At 42.9% G+C, this 23,798-nt stretch overlaps 1 protein-coding gene and 1 pseudogene across 3 annotated transcripts in view; one reads left to right on the forward strand and one right to left on the reverse strand.

Moving 5' to 3' along the window:
- Window positions 1-22,161, forward strand: part of LOC105821147 (rab GTPase-activating protein 1-like) — a 592,862-nt gene extending 570,701 nt beyond the window's left edge. For all 3 annotated transcript variants that reach the window (XM_012657785.1, XM_012657786.1, XM_012657787.1), the window contains 6 exons: window positions 971-1,081; window positions 8,855-8,959; window positions 11,643-11,726; window positions 15,355-15,426; window positions 19,678-19,875; window positions 20,878-22,161. In XM_012657785.1, coding sequence (XP_012513239.1) covers window positions 971-1,081; window positions 8,855-8,959; window positions 11,643-11,726; window positions 15,355-15,426; window positions 19,678-19,875; window positions 20,878-21,030 — 723 coding nt within the window. In that variant the 3' untranslated portion in view covers window positions 21,031-22,161. The remainder of the gene's footprint in view (window positions 1-970; window positions 1,082-8,854; window positions 8,960-11,642; window positions 11,727-15,354; window positions 15,427-19,677; window positions 19,876-20,877) is intronic.
- LOC105821149 lies at window positions 3,929-4,246 on the reverse strand (annotated as a pseudogene).
- Window positions 22,162-23,798: the final 1,637 nt, after the last annotated feature.

The raw sequence follows: 23,798 nt of genomic DNA on the forward strand, positions 1-23,798 counted from the left end.
TGTTAGGAGTGTAAATCTGAAAAACAGGAAGGTCTCATCACATTGAAGCCTTTCCTCTCAGCTCTCTTTTGAATCTCCTGTAACTGCTAACAGTAGCGAAGAAAGCACTGTTGATATTTGGGAATGGAAGACACAAAATTGTTATTCGAAAAATAGATGTGAACATACCAGCTTCATCATGGCTAGTTAAGGGGAGATCTTGCTTCATAAGGATTAATGACTTGGTTCTTTCATTATGTAACATGGTTTCAGATTTTTTCCAGGGAGTTCAAGGGGGAACAAAATAGCTCAGTAATTTACTTTACTCAGAACCTTCTAATCTGAGGTTTTAAAAAACCAAAACAAACATTTAGAGACCTTATCATAAGGACTATTGCTCTCACTAAAACAAAATTAGGTGTTCAGGAAGGTAAATGTGTTCTTTACTCAAAGAATAAAAACGTTAGTTGATAGCAAAGTGACAAACCCATGTATCTTGATTCTTAATTTAGTGCTCTTAAATATACTCCATTAATTTGAACCCTGATCTTGAAATGTCTAATGGTTCTTCCCCATTTCACTCCTACTGCGTCTTGTCATTTCTCTTGGGGTCAAGGGTGGGACTGCTGTGCATGTTTCAGACAAAGAACTGCTCAAGTCTGTGTTGTAGGTCTATATGAAAACCTAACAGGATTGGGGGCACGTTTGAAAATTTTGCTCTTTGTGTCGTAGTTTTTATGCTGACGTTCCGTCTGGAGCTTTGAGGGACACTGCGTTTCACTGGGTAGAGTACTGCACCCGCACCGCTAGCCGAACTCACTGTTGTTTCCCAGACAGCAATCCTGCCTTCCTGTGCCACTTGCGCCTTCTCCTTTTTATGCCTTTGAAAGTTCACTTTGTTGTTGCTTGTTTTTCCTCACCAGTTCCGTCTGTTTCTGCCAGTTTGTCCAGGCATTAACGCCCCGCTCTGGCTGTTGCTCTTTCTCTGCAGAGGGAGAACCGAAGATTACAGGAGGCCAGCATGAGGCTGGAACAAGAGAATGATGACCTCGCCCACGAACTAGTGACCAGCAAAATTGCTCTACGGAACGACCTGGATCAGGTAAACCTGCCTTTCACTAGGTGGCCATGAGCCTGGGACAGACTTCCTCAAGGGCAGGGACCAAGTGCTCCCACCACGGTCCCCCCGGCTTGCTTTGATCTTGACTTGAGTGAGCTGCTTGATTGATACATGGGCGGGTGGCAGGTGGGAGGGGATGGCTTAGGCTGATTGGAGAGAGTGGGAAATGCAGACTTTTGAGAGAGGTTCGGGTCATCCTCACATAGCATGCGTGACTCACTTTATCAGTACTTTGCCTAGAGCAAGGGCTGCCAGCATAGTTACTTGAGAACATCAGTCACCAAGAGTAGACCAGTACTGACTGCACTCTGACATTAGTAGGCACCTTACTTTTTGTTCCGGTAAGAATTCTCGTCTGTAACAAACATGAAGTTTTATATGAGGTACTTACCTTAAGAGTTGGATGGTGGGACTGGCAGGCATCACAGTGGCTAAGAGCCGGACTGCCTAGGTGTGAATCCTGGCACCACCGCTTGTGAACCACGTGACTCCGGGCAGTTCTTAACCTGTCTATAGGATGAAAAATGTGCCTGCCTCAGAGGGATGATGTAAGGATTAAATAAAGTAAAGCACTTCAATAGTATGTGTTCAATAAATGTTAGCTGTTACTAGAAGACCTCAAATTGTTTGACTTTCCTTGTTTTCTCCACCAGTGCTGACAGTCCTAGGACCTCCTGTTTTCTGTTGCTGGCATTTTCAGAGATAACTGGCAGTATACAAGCAGTTCTGTGCAGATTTAAAATTGCCGCTCTATTTTCTGACTTCGAAAGAGTAAATATTCCTGACAGATGGTACAGGGTCAGAAAAATTTAGACTCGGGCTGTCGAGCCTGTAAAAAAGAGTCACTGCCTGGGATGTAACGATGCATTGACAATCCTTAAAATACAAATCCATTAATAATAGAAATCTGCTTAACTGTTTAAAATTGAAGGATGGCAGAAAATGGTGCCTGCCACACTCCTTTTCTCATATAATCAGCTAATTTTGCAGCTCAAAATTTTAACCACAGTAAGTTGTAAGATAAGACCATTGTTTAGGAAAATATTAGCAACAGGGAGAGGAGGAAACAGAGGAGTCAGCACTAAATCGAGTTTGGAGAAAAACCCAAACTGTGTTGCTTGGGACAAAGGATATAGAAGGTAGAAAAAGCTGCCCAGAAAATGAATGATTTTGTTTCTGTTTTTTTTAAATGGTGGCTCTTTTAACCACAAACTCCACTTAGCCAGCCCACTTGGAAGTTGTTAGAAGTGGTGTGAGACATACGTGACTAAGAGAGTCAGAACCAAAGAAGATAGAGGGACCCCCACTCAATCAGGGCCAAACTCGGCCTGACCACACCTGCCGCATTTTTGTATTAATGCAGCTCCCGTGGTGAGTCAGCACTACAAGGAAAGTCTTGCTTGCGTATCGGCTTTCCGAAACTCGCGCTTAATCCTGCCATTTTGAATCTTTTACCCATTAATAGTTTTCTTGAGCTGCTAACTAAATGAAAACATTTTTAAACAGTTGGGCTCAGTGGGGATGCTGTGAAATGAGCTAAGGGGAGTTTTAAAGTTGTCTGGGAAATGTAGTTCTGGTGTACAAGGGCTGCCCGGAAAGTATCGCGCCATAATTTTCATCATTTTTCATATTACGTGGCTGGATATTTCTGGACAGCCCTTGTATATTAAACCTTTAAGAGGCTTAAGCAAATAATAAAATTAAATTTTTACTGGGTATCTGCTATGAGCCAAGCACTAAAGATAGCAGTTTATAAGCATTATCTCTTTTAATCGCCATAATGACTCCAGGAAGCAGGTATTCTTTAAAAAAAAAAAAATCCCTCATTTTAGGCCGGGCGCGGTGGCTCACGCCTGTAATCCTAGCTCTCTGGGAGGCCGAGGCGGGCGGATTGTTTGAGCTCAGGAGTTCGAGACCAGCCTGAGCAAGAGCGAGACCCCGTCTCTACTAAAATTAGAAAGAAATTGGCTGGACAACTAAAAATATAGAGAAAAAATTAGCCGGGCATGGTGGCACATGCCTGTAGTCCCAGCTACTCGGGAGGCTGAGGCAGAAGGATCGCTTGAGCCCAGGAGTGTGAGGTTGCTGTGAGTTAGGCTGACTCCACGGCACTCGAGTCCGGGCAACAGAGTGAGGTTCTGTCTCAAAAAAAAAAAAAAATCCCTCATTTTATAATGAGGAAACTGACACATATATACTCTTTTTTGTGAGAAGTGTTAAATATTCTTTATTTGTTATTACATACAAACCACACTAAAATGCCTTGCAGTAAATAAAAGGCAGCATTTTAGTATTAATAGATACAGGCAATTAGATTGGCACAGTTAAGACCAAAAATATAAAGTAGGCATTCCGACCTTACCTCCAGCCTTCACCTTTGACAGGCTGGTGAACACAAATTAAAACACCAGTGAGTGCTGCTTGGTGCTGAGTTAGCGAAGGGATTTCCCTAGTATTCAAATGTATTTACAAAACCAGTTACATAAACCTGAATATAAAGCCAGTCTTCAGTAGGTTTTGAGATGGCAATTTACCATCTTTGCGAAAAGTTGAACATTGCTAATGAAGTCCAATCATATCTTTAGAGGGGGAAAATAAAGTAGTGATAGCATTTACTGAATTAGAGTTACTGTCAAAATTCAAAAACCTGATCATATTCATTTAAGTACAAGCCAGTCTTAGTTATTATAAATCAGGACTGTCCAACAAAAATATTCTGTCACTCACTCACAATCTGAATTCTGGTGTTTGAGATCAGTTAGATTATGGTACACATGAAAAAGCCATGACACATTTCTGTTTTGTAATAAATAAGGCAGTGGCCAATCATTATTCATTAGTAGCTTTTTTGAGATAAGCTATCAAGTCTGCCCTTCCTGCCTTTTTCTTTATGCCAGCGAAGATCATTTTTGTTCCAGGGTTGTAATTCTTGGGATTCTCCAAATACTCCCTGTGTGTATCCTTTCCCCAGGCGATGCCTTTGTCCTTATTGGCGTCTGTCTAAGGGAATCCAGCAGCCTGACCTGTCTTCCGCCCGCAGAGGGCGTGGAGACTTGGCCGGGTCTCATGCTCGTCTCCCTTTTCCAAGCTGTGGCCCTGGCCACCCTTCTGAACAAAAATCTTCTTGCCTTTCTCAGCATCACCCATATTTAATTCTCTCTTTGGTTGCTAATGGTACGAAATTTCCTGGGCGGAATCTGGATGTCCCACTCTCCCTCTATGTGCTCTTGACTTGGAAAGCTATCCTAAAAAAATAGAGATTTGGTAAAAAAAAAAAAAAAAAAAATACGTATACAAAGTTGTTTACTACAGTGTTCCTTATAAGAATAAAAAATAGAAATAATGTTCTGTCCACTAGTAGGGGAGAATGATGGTATGTCTATAAAATATCTTTTTGAAATAATTTTTTAAAACAATGGGAAGACAATACAGTATTCTTTAAAAACTATAAATTTATCGGTAAACAGTAAACATTTATAATGTTGGCATCTAAATTGCAAGGGCTATTGGCTGGCTATGGGTCACCCATAGGGAAAGGGTCCAGAATATACCTAGATAAGGGAAAAGCCCACAGGAAATATATCAGAATGTCACTACTGGGAATCTCTGGATGGTAAGATTAAATCTAATTTTTATATTCATCTTTGTATGTATTTTTTCCAATTTATAGAAAGGCCTTAAAATGAGCATTATAACTTTCAATAAGAAGAAAGATATAATATGCATATTACATATATGAATATATTAAATAATATGCATAACATTAATTATCAGAAAAAATATTATTTTAAGAATCATTTCACAACCAAGAGAATCCTTTTTGTGAATCAGTCTGTAATAACTGCTATTGTGGGAACTTCTGCAATAATCGATTATCGAGTACCTGGGTACTTCATGTGGGTACTAGATCAGTCCCTGAAGAAGATTCCGTCATTCCTTCATTCTCTCTCCCTTCTTTCCTCCTTCTATACCTCTCTTTCCTTCTCTTTAAAAAAAAAAAAAAAAGTAAGAAAGACGTGGACTCTGCCTTTCGGAGCTTGTTATCTAGACGCAAGAATAAAAACTGCCATTTCATGCATGTCTCCTCCTAACGTCTGACTCTGCAGTTTCTGCTTCAGGGGGGTTTATCTGCCTGTCAGAGAGCTGCCCCTGCGGTCGAGGTGTCCTGCCTGTCGTCCCCAGGTCCTCGGGGAGAGGCGTGAGCCTGGGAGCGGAAGTGTGGGCTTTGCCTGCCTTTGCCAGTTTGCCCGCTACTTTTCCATTCCCAGTTATCAAAATCAGATCTTAATTAAAATAGCAAAATTTGAAACAAACATGAAAGCAGATTTTACTTGAGATGATGCGTAAGTAGACAAACGCTAATTAGGTACTTTTAAAAATCATTCCTTGGCATTGTCATTTTAGCGCAGGCTTCAGGCTTCCTGGGCTCCAGAGGCTCTTCAGGTTTTCTCCGTGGCGGAGCTTTCTCTCCTGAGAACTCGCTCCCGCAGGCTCCTTACATGAAGACTTCTCAGGGATTAGAAGTGAAAAAAGATACAACTCCATTTTACTTCTCTTGCCACCTGCTTCCAGGCCCTTCCCGTCCTTCCCTGTTCTCGAGGAGCACAAAGGAAGAGATGCAGTTAGTACTTTCCCACTGAAGATCACAGGTCGGGGTTCCCTCTAAATACGGCAAGTTCTGTTAGGCCAGAAGCTACGTGTTATAAATGGCAAATTGTTTTGTTTTGTTTTCAATTGAACAACAGCCTTGGCTAGTTTTTCAGCAATCATTTCTGAAAGATCCTCATCCCCGATGTTCCAGCCAAGTCTTTTGACCCAGTTATCAGTTGATTCATGATTAAATCACACATTGCAATGCTTATTTCTCTCAGTATAGGTTTATGGAGGCTTAGGTTGCAGTTAGAACTTTCATTATCAATAGGACATTATAGGATGTTGGCTAGTGATTAGAAGATTTAATAATGACAGTGTTCCACGCAGTCTTCTTGTCATGTTAGGGCGAAGGTTTCAAAGATATATGGTGATGGGTTCAGAGATAGAGTTTGAGTATCTGCCTGTATAGCGTTATGCTCACTTAACATTCAAATAATTTCTACTTAAGTGAAGTATAGTGTGCTTGGCTATACAAAGATCCAGAAAACCGTTTTTAGAGGGAGACCCAAGTTATTTCAGATCTGGTCCCATTTTGATGAAAAGAAGAATTGCTCCTACTTCACGATTTAACATGCAGGAGAAACTTTGGATGAAGCTTCTGGGAAAACTAGTGTCTTCCAGATGGGACCCACAAGAACTGCTGCCCATGTTGGATATGATAACAATAGAAATGAGTGAAGTTTCCTTATCTTGACCTAATGAAGACTGTTCAGCAGAAAATGTATAAATAAAAAAATAGATCTTCTCAGCATAAATATTTAGGTGTTTTAAAAAATTTCCTCAGGGTGGCTAGGCACGGTGGCTCACGCCTGTCATCCTAGCACTCTGGGAGGCCGAGGCAGGAAGATCACTTGAGCTCAGGAGTTTGAGACCAGCCTGAGCAAGAGCAAGACCCCATCTCTACTAAAAATAGAAAAATTAGCCGGGCATGGTGGCGTGTGCATATAGTCCCAGCCACTCAGGAAGCTGAGGCAGGCGGAACCCTTGAGTCCAGAAGTTTGAGGTTGCTGTGAGCTAGGTTGACGCCATGGCACTCTAGCCCAGGAGACAGAGACTCTGTGTCAAAAAATAATAATAATAATAATAATTCCTCAGGGAAGTGTTTTTTTTCCCCTTTTCTTACAGAGAGGTTTTCAAAACTATAAAACAGCTAGATACGCTGTAGGACTCAAGAAGCTTGTTACTGAATGTCAGTATAGCACTGACTATTGAAAAGTTTACAAATGGCAAACATTTTAGATAACTCTCTTTTCAAGAGACCAAACTTTAAAAATATTTATTTCAGAGTGTCATGGTATATATTATGACAAGATTATTCTCTTCACAAAGTGGAAATTGCTGGGGTTACTGTAGGAGGAGGTTTAGTTGTAGTCGTCTTTATTAGCAGGGTCAGACGTTCTGGGGTAGAACTTAAACCAGTGGGCTACAGTTATAGGGAGATAGATTTGGTTAGATTTTTCAGAACCTTGAAATGATCAGTCCAGCTGCTCTTGAAATGCCCTCTGTGACCATCTGTCAGAGACTCTGGGGAGGGCCTCCTTGCTTTGTGGACAGCAGTGTCAGTCATCTGGCTTGCAGCTCTGCAATCGGAAGGTTTGAGCCTCTGTGATATATTTAATTCATCAGATATCTTACAATTTATGAAAACTTAACTTGCACTGTATATGTTGCATGTTTGAGGCCCACCTCTACTTTTAGTGTGTTCATTTGCTGTGTAGATTTTCTCCCCTAAAATCTTATGCATCAGGACAAATTTTAGAGTCTTAAGGACTTTTAAGAGACTTTTCCACCTTGGCTATGCAGTAGTTCAAAATGACCTGCAAACAGGGCTCTAACCACTGGACTGTGGGCCATCAGGAGCTAGAAGACGGTGAGAACAGAGCAGCCGGAATGCAGCTTCTCTGCAGCGGCCAGCAGACTGTGCTGGTCTGACCATGTGGACGTGTGGGAGACATGGCGGAAGGCAGACGGAAGGCCACCTGGCCAGTTTGCACCATTACTTGAATAAAGTTTTGCTGCTGTCAGCCAGGGGTAGCGTCTTCAAATAAGCGCCTCTCCTCTGCATCGGGGCTGTCTCTGCTGATCGCCCTCTGCTACCTCCACGCCACAGTCTGCTTCTGCAGCGACTTAGCCACGTCCGTTCATTAACCGAATGCTTGCGGAACACCTGCTCTGTACTTGGCACGGGGCGTGGTGCTGGGATCTAGAGAGGAACGGAACAGATACGGCTCCTCCCTGCTGGAGCTGGAAGTCTAGGGAGTAAGACGAGTGAGTCACGCACACGGGATGTCCGTGCAGTGCTACCGAGGGAAACGCGGGCGGCGCGGGCGGGGCTCGGCGGGCCTCACTGCGACGCGGGCCTGGAGCCAGGCCGAGAGGGTGAGGTGGGAGCCTCGGCGTGCGAAACAGACATCAGCTAAGTGAAATGTACTCACGGTGCTTTCACGGTTAACTTTGGCTCAGTGTCCGAGTCAGAACCGGAGTGCTGTCTCTCTGCGCTCTTCTAGGCCATTCCAGAAATGTGGTCTTTTCTACCTAGATTCCTGGTCCATATTTCAGTGTTCCTCATGGCTCTCTCTATAACAGGGTTTTGGGCGTAATTTCTCCTTACTAAACTCATTGACGTGCGAGTGGCCTGTGGGCCAGTTTGCCTCAGCGAGCCCTCGAATCTCTCACCCAGCCGTCGTCCGGGGAGCCGCCCACGTGCGCCACTAGTAGCAGGTCCCCTGCGAGGCTCCCGTCGTCACCAGCCCCGTCTGCACAGGGCGAAGGCCGCCGTGACGTCTAGACACGAGGAGAAGCGTTCGGAAAGAGCTGGGCTCTGATGTCATTCAAATTTGCATTCACACCGTGACTCTGCTATTAGACGTGTGGCCCCAGACAGTGTACGTGGTCCTCCAAACCCCACTGCCACTGTCTGTAAACTCACTGTCGCTGTGAGATTAGAAACTGCGCGCCGAGGGCCTGGCACGCGGCTGGCAGTCAGTGAGAGCCGCGACCCCGGGCGAGCTAGGAGGGGAAGAATGACTGGAGGTTGGGTTGAGGAAAGCGTAGACACGATTTCTTCGCCTTCTGTGTGACCCGCTGCACGCTGATTTGCAGGCAGAAGACAAGGCAGATGTGTTGAACAAGGAGCTCCTTTTGACCAAACAGAGGCTGGTGGAGACTGAAGAAGAGAAGAGGAAGCAAGAGGAAGAGACCGCCCAGGTACAGGGGGGAGGCGGGCTTTTTCCTACACAGGTACATGGGGGGGGGAGTTGATTAATGCTATAAAAGAGAAGTAAAATTAAGCTTATTTTAAATCAAGGGTGATGTCGAAGCAGGGAATATAAGTTGTCGTGTCTACTTACTCAACATTTTTGTCTGACATTTTTGACGTTTCTTTTGGAGGGTGTAAGAAGAGGAAGCAGTGCTTCTACCCTTGAACAGCTCTTAGGAATTTGCCTTTACCGAGATGTCTAGCAGGAGTGTTGAGTTTTCTCTAAGTTTAGTAACTTGAAATCATGATCCAAGAGCTTTGACGAATCTGCAAATTTCATGCCGTGTCTCCCAGACAATCGACTTCTCCAAAGCAGTGGATGAGCACTGTCAGACCGAGAGCCTGCGGAGAGCTCTGCGGGGAGCTGCCTCCCAGCCTCCGCCTCAGTCACGCTTCCTTTGCCCGATTCGTGCCTGAGGGAGCGTCAGCGTTCCCGGCCAGGCTCTCAAACCTGTTTCCTGGGGGAGTATAGAGAAACCCTTTGGGAACCAGCCTGGACATTAGCACCCCACACTCTTCACGTGAGCCGTGAGGCTAGTGAGCAGGAGACGCACCATTGCGAAGGAGGGCAGGGTGGGGGCAGAGGGGCCTCTCCGCCTACGGAGCTGAGGCTCCATCTTCACTAGGGAAGAGCAGGCTGCTTCCCCGTGTTCTCCCCTCCCGTCGGCCTGGCCAGGGGAGAAACAGGTTAGCTTACGGTTCCATTTTCCTCTCAAACAGTCCAAGTCCACTGCCAAGAACTTGTCTGAATTTTACTGATATAACTAACTTGTAAAGTGAGACAGCTTCTTAAATCATGATTAGCTTATTTTAATGAGTCTCTTTCTGAGACATCAGTAATACTAAATATAAAACAGAGCATAGAGTGTTTCAAAGACCCACATCCGAGCAAGCAGAAAAAAAGCTCCGCTAAAGTTACATGTAGAGGAATGTGTTATTTAGCACCTTCCAGGATTTATAAAAAGTGTTCCGTGATTAAGTTGGAATTTGATGAAATTTGATTGGAATCTAATGAAATGAGTCTTTTGGCATCCTTTTTTTTTTTTTTTACATACTCAAAATATTTTAGGGCCTGACTACCCACTTCGTAGATTATTAGGTCTCTTGATGGGTTTTGTTTTTTTTCTTTACCTCCTGCCTTCTGTGGGCCACTTCTGTACTTTAGGTGAGGAATAAAGTTTTTGGTGAATGAATTTAACCCATGTTCTACCTGCCCCAGGGTTCCATAAACATATACTAGCCCTTGGATAATTGATACCTGAAATGGGAAGGAATGTGACATTTGAGTACTCAGCTAGTATATGGCAGGGACCAAGCAAGGTGCTTTGCACTCCCCCCACCCCCCCACCCCCCTGTGTGTGTGTGTGTCTGTGTGTGTGTGTGTGTGTGTGCGCCTGTCTGTCTGTCTCTGTCTCTCTCTAACCTGTTTTAGTCATTATAGTACCTTCGTGAGATAGAGATTATTCTTCGTTTTCAGATGAGGAAATTAAGGCTGAGAGAAATTTACTGATACTTGCTCAAAGCCTCTCAGCTAAGTTTGTCCTAAAGTCAGTGAGGCCTTATTGCAGGGAGGTTATTTTTTACGTCCTTAAATCTTGTCAGATCAAGAATAGAAATTAATGTAAACAATTAAGTGCGAATCCGTATAACCTACAAATTGTTTTTAGAATTTTAGGATCTAGCAGATACCAAGAAATTCAGAAATCTTCTAATGCTAAGGAGTCTAATTATAAATTGCAGTAATTTGTAAATTAACAAGAACAGAGTGTACTCCATCAGTAATTTGGGATGCTATGGTGCAAAACGCATCTCTTTATTCTGATTACATACTTAAAGATTAAGCAGAGTTGTGATGTGTTTGTTTATTTGTCCCAAACAGAAGGCACAATCGAATTTTTTTCTTTTTATCTGGTAGCACCTGAGCTTCTTCATCACCTTACCCTTGCCCTGTACCTGGAATTCTAGAGCTGCTGGGCTACAAAAATAACTGTGGTTTTAAGTATAACGTCGATAATTTAGCTTTTCAGGGACGGTAACAAGTACTTGCGTTGTGTGTCACTTCAGCTTCTTCTAAAGTCACTGTTTCTGTGACTTTGAATCTCCTTCTGTGACCCTGAATCTCCTCCTCAGGAGCTCTCCTCCTCCTCCATCTTTTTTGACTCCCGTCCCCAAAGCCTCTTGTTCCTGCCGTCAGAGAGGGACCCGCAGTAGCAGTAGGGGGCTATGAATAGGAAGGCCTAAAACGTCTTTTTTAGTAATTTATAATACAGCATCAAGAAATTTAGCATGCAGTGTTGCCTTGACGTTTTGTTTTAGACTCTTGTAAGGATGAAGATAACATCTAAATGGACACTTATTTAACAATATGTTTAGAAGTAGCAAACATAAGCGATTTTGTGATACATTTGCTCACATATCTTATACTTCACCAGAAAGAAAGTAGGATTTCCGCATCTCTGGAGATGACTGGGTTTTTCAAATTACCAAGATGTAATTTCAGTGAAGAGAATTTATATAGTTGTAGTTGTTACCATTGTCATTGACTATGAATTGGGGAGACTTGAATATAGATGTTTGTGAAAATTTATTAAGATTTTGGCTGAATCCTGATGTTTCTCATTCTCTTTCTAGCTAAAAGAAGTGTTCAGAAAACAGCTCGAGAAGGCAGAATATGAAATAAAGAAGACTACAGCTATCATTGCTGAGTACAAACAGGTACTGTGCCGCTGTGCACACAGTGCTAGTTACGGATTTTTGCTATAAAAGTGACTATTTTTTGTTGTTGTCTTTCTTTGAGGAGAAGAAACATTTTTGTTTCTAGAGTTTTCAGAACAATTTTCCAGATTAAGGTTAGTGGCTCAGTCTGTCCTTTGAAATGGACAGTGGTTGGACATACTCGCATACTTGCTGATAACTTGGGGGGTCGAACTGGCCAAAACAATCTGTTGCGTGTTTACGATGTTTAGATTTAGAGGAATAGGAAACCTTTCGATTGCCATTGAGACCCTGTCTCTGTTTTACTCAGAAGCTAATTTCCAATAGATCACACGAGTAACATTTGCCTCTGTGCAAGGTTTAGTGATCATACCAAATGCCAACAGCAACAAGGGATCGATGTGTCCTTTGCTGTCACAGTACAGAATGTGGGCACTCTTTCCCACATGGCTGTGTGGCCTGACCCACTGCAGGCCAGCACCAGCAGAAAGCTTTCTATGGTGAACCTTAAAATGCTCTTTTAGCAGAGAGCTCACTCTCCTCGAGGATGTTTCTGGCCCCATTACCAGAGTAGTCTCAGAAAGCCCTCATTCCAGCTCCAGTGTATCTTCCTGTCCACGTGTTGGCTGGGCATGGCAAGGGCTCCTCCCATTGCTGAGAGACCCTGAGTGGACTGTCAAGTTCCAGGTTTCCAGAATTAATAAGACACCATATGCCATCTTCTGACCCAAGAATTTCCCTGGGTCTTCTACCTCACATAGGACCTAGAAGTCTGATACTTACTACTTTCTTTTAAATGAAATTTATGTCCTTGTGGAAAATTAGAATACAGCAGAAAAGCACAAAGAAAACAGCCCTCCTTTAATCTTGATAACTAGAGATAATCATTATAATATGTTGAGTATGCATTGTTGCTGTATAAATCAGTGCTACATAAATTTATAATATATATAAATAGGATGATTGTATTATTCATCCTATTTTTTTGGAACTAGCTTTACTTCACTTAATAGATTATGAACATCTTTCTACGAGGAGTCATGATATTTCTGAAAGATTGCATAGAAATAAGACATCAGAGCTATCTTACTCTTCTGTGATAATCAGCATATGTCTACTTAATGCCTGCTACCTGCAAGGCTTAATATTTTGGCAGACAAAAAGATGAATTAATTCAGTTCTTTCCCCCAGAAGCTTATCTTGTAATGGGGAGATAATACCCTACATATAAATAAGAGCAAAGGGAACTTACTACGTGTGGGAAATGGAGAAACCCTTCCTGGAGAAGGAATGATTTGCTCTGTGCGTCAAAGGCTGGGTGAGACTTGGCTACGTGGAGACTGAGAAGGAGAGGATGGGGGTGGTGGAAGGAGGGAACAGCACGTGCAAAGGCATGGAGGTAGATTAGTGAACAGAGAAAAAAATGTTATGTAGTAAGAGAGTCAGGTACAGAAGAGAAGCCAACATATGTTGGGGATCAGATCAAGGAAGGTCTTCAGGGCTGGGCTGAGGAGTTTGGGTTTTATTTTGATTATAGTAGGATTTTTTGAACAGGAAAGTGACATCATCAGGGAAATACTGCTGGCACTAATCTGTCCCAGTGAGAAATGTGGAACCAAGTGGAGAGATCCACAGGTAAGGACATAGGCTGGTTAAGAGGCTAGTTCCAGAGTCCAGGTGAGAAGAAATAGGGGCCCGAACTAAATAAGTAATAATGAAAATGAAGAAGAAGGAGACAAAAAAGATAGTCATTTTTTGCCAGGTGCAGAGGCTTGCACCTGTAAACCCCAGCCACTCAGGAAAAAAAAATAGAAAAAGATTGTCATTTTTTTTTGTTAAACAAGGGAAAACGTTGAAGCTGATCCTGAGGTTTTGAATTTGGGTAACTGGAAGAAGGGATGCTTACACATTAACCAATACCAGGAACCTTGAAAACCACGTGCAGTGGAGCTTGCCGTCCTCGCAAATGCATTTCTTTCCACAGCCACATCATGCCATGGACGGCCACCATGTGCAGGACTCTTCAGACAGTAATCCTTGGGACTCTTCTTGAATATTATCTGGCAAGCACTTCAAACAACGTAAAAGGCAGCACACCATCTGTTTGAAGATAATTTGGATGTGAAACATAATCTAAATATATTCTGTAGTTGGAATTGGCTATTGTTGGCTATATTTCAGAATGTTTTGGTTTATTTAAAAGAGTTTATGGTTGCAAAAAAAGGTGATCTTTCCCTTTTTTTTTTTTTTTTTTTTTGAGACAGTCTTGCTCTGTCACCCCAGCTAGAGTGCAGTGGTGTCATCATAGCTCACTGCAACCTCAAATTCCTGGGCTCAAGTGATCCTCCTGCCTCAGCCTCCCGAGTAGCTGGGACTACAGGTGTGTACCACCACACCTGGCTAATTTTTTCTATTTTTAGTAGAGACAGGGCCTCGCTCTTGCTCAGACTGGTCTCAAACTCCTGAGCTCAAGTGATCCTCCCACCTTGGCCTCCCAGAGGTGTGAGCCATGGTGCCTGGCCTGATCACTTCCTTTTTACATCGCTCCAGTCCCACTAACTGTTCCCCAGGTTTGGATCTGGAGAAACTGGAAACCATGCTCAAAAAGCAAGCCCTGGTCTCCAGAGCTATTTTTGAGTAGACTAGCATTTTCTAAAATGTCTGTTTTTAATAGAGGTAGACCATATATGTTTTTAGCCCAAATTGTACTTAAAAAATTGACATCCCCTAATTTTCATTCATTTTTCTAAAATATAAATAAAAGATTCTTATTTCAGTCAGTGGATTTTAACATCCAATATTTATTTAAACACTTTTTTTTCCTTTGAAAGCACTTATTTCTACCTGTTTCTATTACTTGGTAGCATCTTATTTCAGAATCATCATAATAATAATGGATTTTATTTAATGAGTACTTACTATGGCCAGGTGCTATACTAAACCCTTTACATGCATTTTTTTTCAGTACAGTACTTTTTAATACTGAGGAAACTGAGTCTTAGAATGATTAATAAATTTGCTGCAGGCCACAGAGCTATAAAGAAATACATACAGTTGGACTAGCATTAAACTCACATTTGACTGTAGTACCCAAACTTTTAATTTCTATGCTGTGTTGCCAAACCACTTAATAAGAGTTTTAGTCTATTATTTTCTGGTCATTTTAACTTTGTTTTATTCACTCAGTTATTTCTTAAGGAAAATTTTGCAATTGGAAACAGACACTCTTTCTGTGGCTGTAGACAGATGTTTCCAGTTCAGAATCCTTTTGATCAGATTTCCAGCATCGTACCTTGCACAAAGTAGATACTCAGCAAAGGTTTTATGGATTGATTCCAAAGCAAGGCCAGGAATTCACTGGAACCAGTCACGGAAGGCTAGTGACAGAAAGAAACCAAATCTACCCCACGTATGCTTCTACTAATTAGGATAGAGCTGCGCTTTACACGTGGAACTCTCAGGCTCTCCGCTGCTCATGTCGGAAATGACTGGCATTGGTGGTGCTATTCATTCGCAAAATTCCTTCTAGGATCCGAAATGCTAGAGGAATATATGAGTTGATACGTAGTCATGTGCACATGCTGCAAGAGTTGTTCTGTTTTCTAGTAAAAACCTCTCTTTCCCTTAGATCTGTTCCCAGTTAAGCACCAGGCTGGAGAAGCAGCAAGCAGCCAGCAAGGAGGAGCTGGAAGCGGTGAAGGTAAGGAGGGGATGGCTCTCTGATACAGTTTCCTCCAAAGACACACGGACTCGTGAGTGCCCGAAGGGACCCCCACCCCAACCCCCACCATCACCTAAAGGATTTCGGGATTTGGTGGAATACTAATACCTCTTTTCTGACCTGGGCGTGACCATCTTCCCTGCCAGCTGAAAGGTTATGATGCTCCCGTACATCATACGGGCTGTCAGCGGCAGGTAGCCGCAAAGGAGGTAGGATTTGACCATTGTCATAAGAGCTCCCTGAGCACGGAGCTTTGGATGAGCCACGTAGTTTTGCTGGCTGGTCCCACACCTGACTGCGCCTGGATTGACGTGGCTTCAGCTTGGGGCGCAGTGGAATCCTCTCATCACTCTCGTGAACGGTAAGCTCCGTGGCAACACAGAGCTGGGCTGGAAAAACACATGTGAGTGACTGATTCTTCTATCAAATTTTTAGAGGTTTGTTTTTAAAGAAAACCTGCAGCATTTATTTATATGCTGCCCCTGGTGGTAAAATTCATTATGTTGATGCTCTATTTGAAAAAAGTGATTGCTTATTCTACAGAAACAACGGTAAACCAAATAGATTGGTATTTTTTTTTCTTTTTTTTTTTTTTGAGTCAGAGTCTCGCTCTGTGGCCCTGGCTAGTGGCGTTGTCATCACAGCTCACTGCAACCTCAAACTCCTGGGCTCAAGCGATCCTCCTGCCTCAGCCTCCTGAGTAGCTGGGTCTACAGGCGTGTGGCACAACATCCAGCTAATTTTTCTATTTTTCGTAGAGACGGGGTCTTGCTCTTGCTCAGGCTGGTCTCGAACTCCTGAGCTCAAGCGACCCTCCTACCTCGGCCTCCCGTAGTGCTAGGATTACAGGCGTGAGCCACTGTGCCCGGCTGGATTGGTATTTTGAAGAAGAAATGTTGGCACAGTCAACTCTTGAGATCAGTGCTGTAGAAACCTGAATCATCCTATTTGAATATATTCAGGTTTCATACTAGTAAATAAATGTGTTACAAGCAATTTAGCATATAATTTAACAACTTTGAAAACTTATTTAACCTTTCTAAGCTTTATCTTCTGCAAAACAGAGATAACATTACTACCTCATGAGATTATTTTGAAGGTTAAGATGATGTATATATAGTGTTTAGATTAGTACCTGACATATAAGACCTTGTATTCAAAAAGTGTTTTTTCCTTATTCTACAAAACATTACTCTGAAATTATTGGAGAGTATATGGTTGGTGGTCTCCTCTCCAAACCTGCTCAGAGTTTGGGTACGTATCTCCCCTCCCTGGTCTGCCTTTGTACTTCTTTCTAGGTAGCATTTACCACTCATCGTACATCATAGGCACACTGACCAAGATTTAGCTGATGACGTCTTTTGGCATAAAAGGGTTACCTATCCTGAACTGAAATCTTTATGGAAATAAAAACGAAACAAGGATTTATATTGATCACTTAATAAAGGTTTTATTGAGCATCTACTGTGCGTACCGCTATTAGACTGCCATTCTGTTGTAGAAATTACACATGAAAAAGAGCTTAAAATTTCCCTGTAGGACAAATTTCATACAAAAGCACATGAAACGTTTAGGAACCAGTTCAAGAGTGCTGAGCTGGATCACGCTGACAACCAGAGTTGTAGAGAAAGCAAAATCATAAGAGCTGCAGACCAAAGAAGGCTTTATGGAGGACAATGGACTAGAGCAGGATGGGTGAAATTTAGTTAGAAGGATTTTAAAAGGACATTCTCGAAGAAACCATGTGAGTGAAGACGCAGACGTAGGAATGAGCATTTCAGTGTCTCGTTATGGAGACCGATGTAATTAGAACACGTATCAACGAGCAGAGGAAAATGTTGGCGAAGTAGACGGAGCTGCCTCATGAAAGGCCGTGATGTTCAGGAAGAGGATTGTAAGCTTGTTTTAGCCAGAGTCAAGAACTGCAACTAACATTTATTAAACACTTACTGCATGCACCGCCCTAAGGCTTTCTGTGTATTATCCATGTAACCCGACAGCTGTCCTGGAAAATAGACACTATTGTCTCTTCTTTTTACTGATGATGAGGCTCAAAACAGGTGATTCATTGGGTCGAGGTTACACAGCTGGTAGAAGCAGGCTTTGAACCCAAGGAGTCAGACTCTAATGTCCATGCTCTTAGCCGTTCGCGTATACTACCTCCCCTCTCTCCAGTGCTGCGTCCTCTGCGTCGCATTTGCTTTGCTGTGGCAGCTTTTGGATTTTCCAGTTTCCTCTCACCACCTTCCTCTGTCGCTGTCGCCCCTCCAGTTCATCCCCTGCTCTCTCAGCAGAATGAGCTTCCTAAACATAAAGTAGACGGTATTACTCTGTGTGTCAGTTTAGAATTAGATTCGCCACACATAGGAAACCCCAAATAACACTGGTTTCAACACAAAAGATACTGATTTTTCACGTAAAAACAGTCTAGGACTAGACAGGTAGATCCTTGGTGTCATCAGGGACCCGCATCCTCAGCATAGACTTCCATCCTCAAAGGTCACCTGAAAACCAAACCTGTCAATGGGAGTTTCCACTGCCACACGCCGCACCCCGTGGCAGGATTCTAGGCCCTAAGGAGATGCGAAGATAGAAGGGCCTCATTCCAGCTGGGTGGGCTCTTCCCAAGCAGCCTTCTTAGCAGTTCCACGCCACATTTCTGCTTACGTACAGGAACGTAACTCCATGACTGTCCCTAGCTTCGAGGGAATCTGGGAAATGTCCCTTTTTCTAGACACATTGCCAGCTCAAAGAAAATCCGGGTTCTGCGACTAAGGAAGGAGGGATGGGCGGGGCGGGCGGCAGCAGTGTCCGCAGCTGCACGCAGCTCACCGTTCTGTCCTCGATGCGCAGCGCAAGGCTTGGAGGGAAAGAATGAACTTTCTGTGGGATAAAATCGGGATTTAGTGGCCTGGTATTTAAGGACTTCGATGACCCGGCCACAGAGAGCTCTCGCCGCTCTGCTTACCTCTCGCTGTCCGTCACTTGCTTTCTGCCAGAGCCATCTTAAATTCCTTGACATCTGAAGGCGGTGTCATGTTGTTCTCTCTGCTGAAATGTCACCCTCCTGTAAGATCAATCTACCCTTCACATGGTTCAACCCAATAAAATTGCTCACCCAGCTTGGTAAACTTTTGATTATTTAAGCTACTTCTTTAATATTTAGTCAACAATAAATGTTGAACAAATATTTACAGTGTGCCTATGCTGGGCTAATTATTCACATAGGTTCTTAAGTAAGAGAGTGACAAGATATCTTTGAAGTATCTGATGAACGTGAATCCAGAAATACGACGAGGGGATTGCGGATGGGATCAGAAGGAAGCTGGTGTGGACCGAGAAGGTGACTCTTGGGGACTCGGGCCGACGCGGGAAGAGTGTGGGCGCGTCAGAGGAAGACGGTGACCATCAGCTGGACGTGGGACGAAGGAGCAGCAGTGAGGAGGTGACACCAGAGCCTTCGGACCCGGATGGCGGGGACGGGTGGCACACGGCGCGGCGGGGAGTTGCTGGGCGTGCGAAGGGCAGCGCGGTCATGGTTATGGGCTCGCCGAGCTTGCCACAGTAGGGCCGCAGAACAGAAGTTGTGTGGAATGTCTTCCATCTCCAGTAAATTGCTTCTGAAGATATTTTAAGAAAACACCACCATCGTCTTGGAAGAGTTGCTATTCAGTGCTGTGTGCTCGACTGGCAATCCCAGCAGGCGGTGGAGTCACTTTATTGCTTAATCAATAACGACCATCATTGCTTAAAACCGAACAGCAGGACCTGGACTTCGTCGCAAGGGTGGGTTTAGGCTGGTTCCGACGGCCCTCCTCCGGCTGCCCGAGGCGGGCCCCTTAATCTCGGCGTTTCCTCACGCATGAACTGGGGACGGTGACAGCGCTCGCTCACGCACTTGCTCTGGGCTCAAAGGAAGGACGAGCACAGCGTGCGGCGTGGGCTCGGCGTGTAGTGAGCGTGACGGCAGCGCGGGATTTCCCGAGCACGTTTCAGGGCGATGCTGTGATACTTCCTGCTCCTGGGGCGTGTCTATAGATACCTTAAGGAGAAAGGAGCACCTGCCTTAGCTAGTTGGGTTTTGGGCTGACCGTAACCATTTTGGTTATGGCACAAGAAAAATAATTATTCCATGACAACAAGCAGTGTCTTGAAAGCGTATGTCGTTTCAGGAAGGATTTAGCCTGTGAAACACAGTTTGATGTTGGTTATCTCTTTTGGACATTTCAGGGTAAAATGATGGCATGCAAGCACTGCAGTGACATTTTCAGCAAGGAGGGCGCTGTGAAGCTGGCAGCCATAAGCAGAGAGGACCAGGGAATTGAAACGGACGACGAGAAGGACTCGCTGAAGAAGCAGCTGAGGGAGATGGAGCTGGAACTGGCACAGACCAAGCTGCAGCTGGTGGAAGCCAAGTGTAAAATCCAGGTTGGTGATGTGATAAAAGAACATCAGGAAACATAAACAGCGGTCCAGGATGCTCTAGCGGTTTAGAACATGCCTCTCCAGCTCAGAATCATAAGATGTACGATGAATGCATTTTCTATCCACTAGTGTGCCCTGCACAATCACTTTTTCTATCATGTATTTTTAACACTGGTATAAACAAATACATAATTTTAAATGAAATTTTAATAATTAAAATTATATCTTGTGAAAACTTAGGCATATTCTTTTTTCATTTACCCCGAGGTTTTCCACGAGGGTCTCTTCGCGCTGAATTTGTGCACTTCGGTGCTGACCCTGACAATGAAAAGCCAACCCCTCTCCGCCGTCCCCACCCTGACAGTTGAGCAGTGGCCGACACCCACTCTTTTCTTTGGAGCTGCTTTTTATCTTTTGCCGATTTGGCCAAATCCCTTTCCCCATTGTCTCTCTCCATATTGGAGGATGACACAATTAGAGAAACAGCCTTGGCTTGTGACGGACTCCTCTCCATCACGTTTTCACCAGCGGTCCTCCCCCACGACCCCCACCTGCATCACACCAGCCACCCTCAACCACGTGTCTGCTCCGGCCTTGTGCTTCTCAGGGGCAAAGTCCTTGTCTTTGGAACTGGAACTCACTCTTGCTTACGTTATCAGTAAACAGTCACTCCCTCCATTTGCTTACATGTATTTGTGGTTTTGAACGTGTTATCTCGGGTCGCAACCTAAACCTAAATTTGGACTTAAATTGCAGGGGGGGGGGGGGAGAATAAAATGAAGTTTCATTTCACTGTTCAGAGAAAGCACAGATTCCGGTTTTTAGTGGTAACTCTTTTAGCTCTAAACTTTTTCCGTGCATTAAGAAGTCCATTAAATCTTTCCTGGGTTTTGTGGGAGGAAAACTGGGTACATAGACCTGGGGATCCCAAAAATCTGTCCTCTAATTTTTTTTGGCAGAGAGAAAACATTTATATAACTCAGATGATTTTCTTTCTTTAATCAGGAACTTGAACATCAGAGAGGAGCCCTTATGAATGAAATCCAAGCTGCAAAAAACTCTTGGTTTAGCAAAACCCTGAACTCTATTAAAACAGCCACAGGCACGCAGCCCCTGCAGCCGCCACAGGCCACCCAGCCACCCAAGGAGAGCACATAGTTCCAGCCTCACCCAGGCACCAAGAGCACAATGATGAAAGCAACGGCAACCTAGGAGGATTCTTCCTGGTGTCCCTGTGAAGGAAAGTCAAGGAGGCCAGAAAGCAAGCCAGAATCTTTAGTAGCTCTCACTCACTCTCGTGTGACACTGTTCGGAGGGATGTTGTGGAAACTGGCCAGTGTATGTCGAATACCTATTTTCCAGCTTCTTCATGGGAGGCCGTGTTCAGTTCCATGATAGTATTACACGTTATTTTAAATGCCTGATGTTTAGTTGGAAATAAGTAATTCAAAACTAAATGCTTTTTATTTTGAACTAATTATTCATAATTATTTTTATCTTACATAGAAATGGAGACATCTATCATTCCAAGATTGAAGTGATGGGAAGATCTTTGTCACAGAAAAAAAAAAAAATTGAAACCTAAACCTCTTAATTTTTCAGGATTTATTTAGATAAAGCACACTGCGGGGCCAGTATGACCACCGTCAGGTTTCCACCTGACGGTGCTTCCCAAGGTAGCTGTGATCCCGTCAGAAGAACAGACCAGGGATTGAACAGTACCTAAAGATAGCTGGTTATTTTCATTTTCTGTTGGGTACATCTGGGAAGGAAGTACCAAGAACTGTGCAGCAGATGGGCTATTAAGAATACACACTAAGTAAGTGGAACTGAGGTTTGGATAAATGCAGGATAAAATCATTTGGGCTCTGATATTCTAACAGATCTTTTAAGAACTCCCCATGGGACTTGCATGTTCCTAAGTATGCCTCAACATGAGCACAGAGGCGACTTCTGGCAAGTGTAAAGTTAGAGGTGGATACTGCAACTTGCAGACTGAGGGAACCTTCACCAGAGAAGCCTAGAGAGGTCCAGTGTCAGCCGCTGTGCTTGGCGTGGAATACAGAGCCAGCGACAGAGTATTTCCTTTACTGTTGACGTGTACTTGCTAAGGAAACACTAATACACTGTAGCTTTGTTAAAGGCCATACTGCTGAAATGGGAAATAGAGGTCAGCTGCACGTCATCTTAGTTTAACGTTGGGCAACTTTTCTTGATTTCTGTAGCTCCCTAAAAATGTGGCATTGGCACCTGTAGATAAAGAGATACAAATGCATTTGTAACATTTTGATTAAATATAAAACCTTTATAGAAATATTTGTCTCACAGAAAGGTAAAAAGCTATTGTTTAAAAATTGGTGGAAATTTTTTTCATTTACATTTAACATGCTTAGATCAATAGTTCTAGGAGGAAATTCTTTGGTAAGAGCAAAACTAATTTTCCTATTTCCTAAGCTATTTTGGAGGCCTCTGATCATTTCACACCAACCAAACTATGGTCAGGTATGTACAGTAACGTTTATTGATACTCATCCTTGGCTTCATTGTGGAACATGTTGTTTGCAAAGGATCTTAAACTCTGTGGTGCCAGAGTGAATCTCATCTGTGCCATACATTGCAATTAAAAGTAACGCTCTTAGAAGTAAGAATCCAGTAAGAGCCTCCACACCCCCAGGACGGTGCACCGAGTTGCTCACTTTCCTCTAAAATAAACTTTAAGTTCTAAAAAGTGAAATCCCCTTCATCTCTGTGTGTTTAGATATCTACAACCCGTAAAACTTACGTGGTTGTTATCTGTTACACTCATGAAATAATACTTTTCTGACAGAAATCTTTTTCTTTGGTTTTGACAGCTTTCATCAAAACATTTATTTTCTTTTTACAAAAAGGAAAAATAACCCAGCATTCCAAGTGTCTTTGTTGACTTTAACATTCTCTACATGGTGGTTTAGATAAGCTAATTTTTTTTTTTTTTTTGTAAAATAGAATGGCTAGAAAATTTTATCTTGGCACTTGTTTCTGTAAATCATTTAGTCTAGTCTGTTAGCTTTACCGGTACTTGATGCTTTGATGCTAAGAAGCTCTGTACAAGTTGCCTTATCAAATGGCCAAGCTAGATTAAAGATGCTCTTTTGTGAATTTCATAGTTCTGTACAGAGCTTGTTTTAACTTCCAAAAATAAGTACATTTCACAGAATGCTAAAGTGTATAATTCTCCTTGAATTGTAGGTGAGGGAGAAGTAGAATGCCCACCTCTAGTCAATTTCGTATCTGTAGACCTGGTTCAGTTCCATAGTCCCTTTCCTTTTCTTCTTTGAACAAAATCACCAGGTGCATACATTCCAGAAGTCTGATAAATCTATCTTTGGGTTTTCTTTTCATCTTTCAAAAGATTATGAGGGTAAAACATAGATTTTTTTTTTCTCCTCCGGTCTCATATCATACTTGAGTATGTCTTTTGGTACCATAAATCTAAACTGTCCCTCACTACAATGCCTTTGAGTCAGTATCAATAGTGAAAGATTGAAAAGAAAGAAAATTCCAAATTTAATATGTGATATGATTGTTCATACAATATGTTATAATAGCAATATTCCGATGCGTCATTTACCGTCTATTGTTTGAAAATGCGTGCATCCCTACTAGTTTTAAATTCACTTATTTTAAGATATATTTGAGAATTGCAACTCTTCTCTTGAATTTCATTTAGAGATCAACCAGCCAAATATCCAGGAAATTTTCAAACATTCTACTGGTTTTCATCTGTTCCTAGAATGTAGTCTGTATAAAATATATCTCTAAAAATCCAATATTTGCAATATCTGAAAAGTGATCATTTATCTTTTCATTAAATTCTATAGAATAAATTAAGTGAATGAAATTCAGCTTGACAATTCAGTTCATTAGCTTTTATATCTTGAGAATCT

This window comes from Propithecus coquereli, unplaced genomic scaffold (assembly GCF_000956105.1).
Source record: "Propithecus coquereli isolate 6110/MARCELLA unplaced genomic scaffold, Pcoq_1.0 Scaffold56, whole genome shotgun sequence".
Taxonomy (NCBI): Eukaryota; Metazoa; Chordata; class Mammalia; order Primates; family Indriidae; genus Propithecus; species Propithecus coquereli.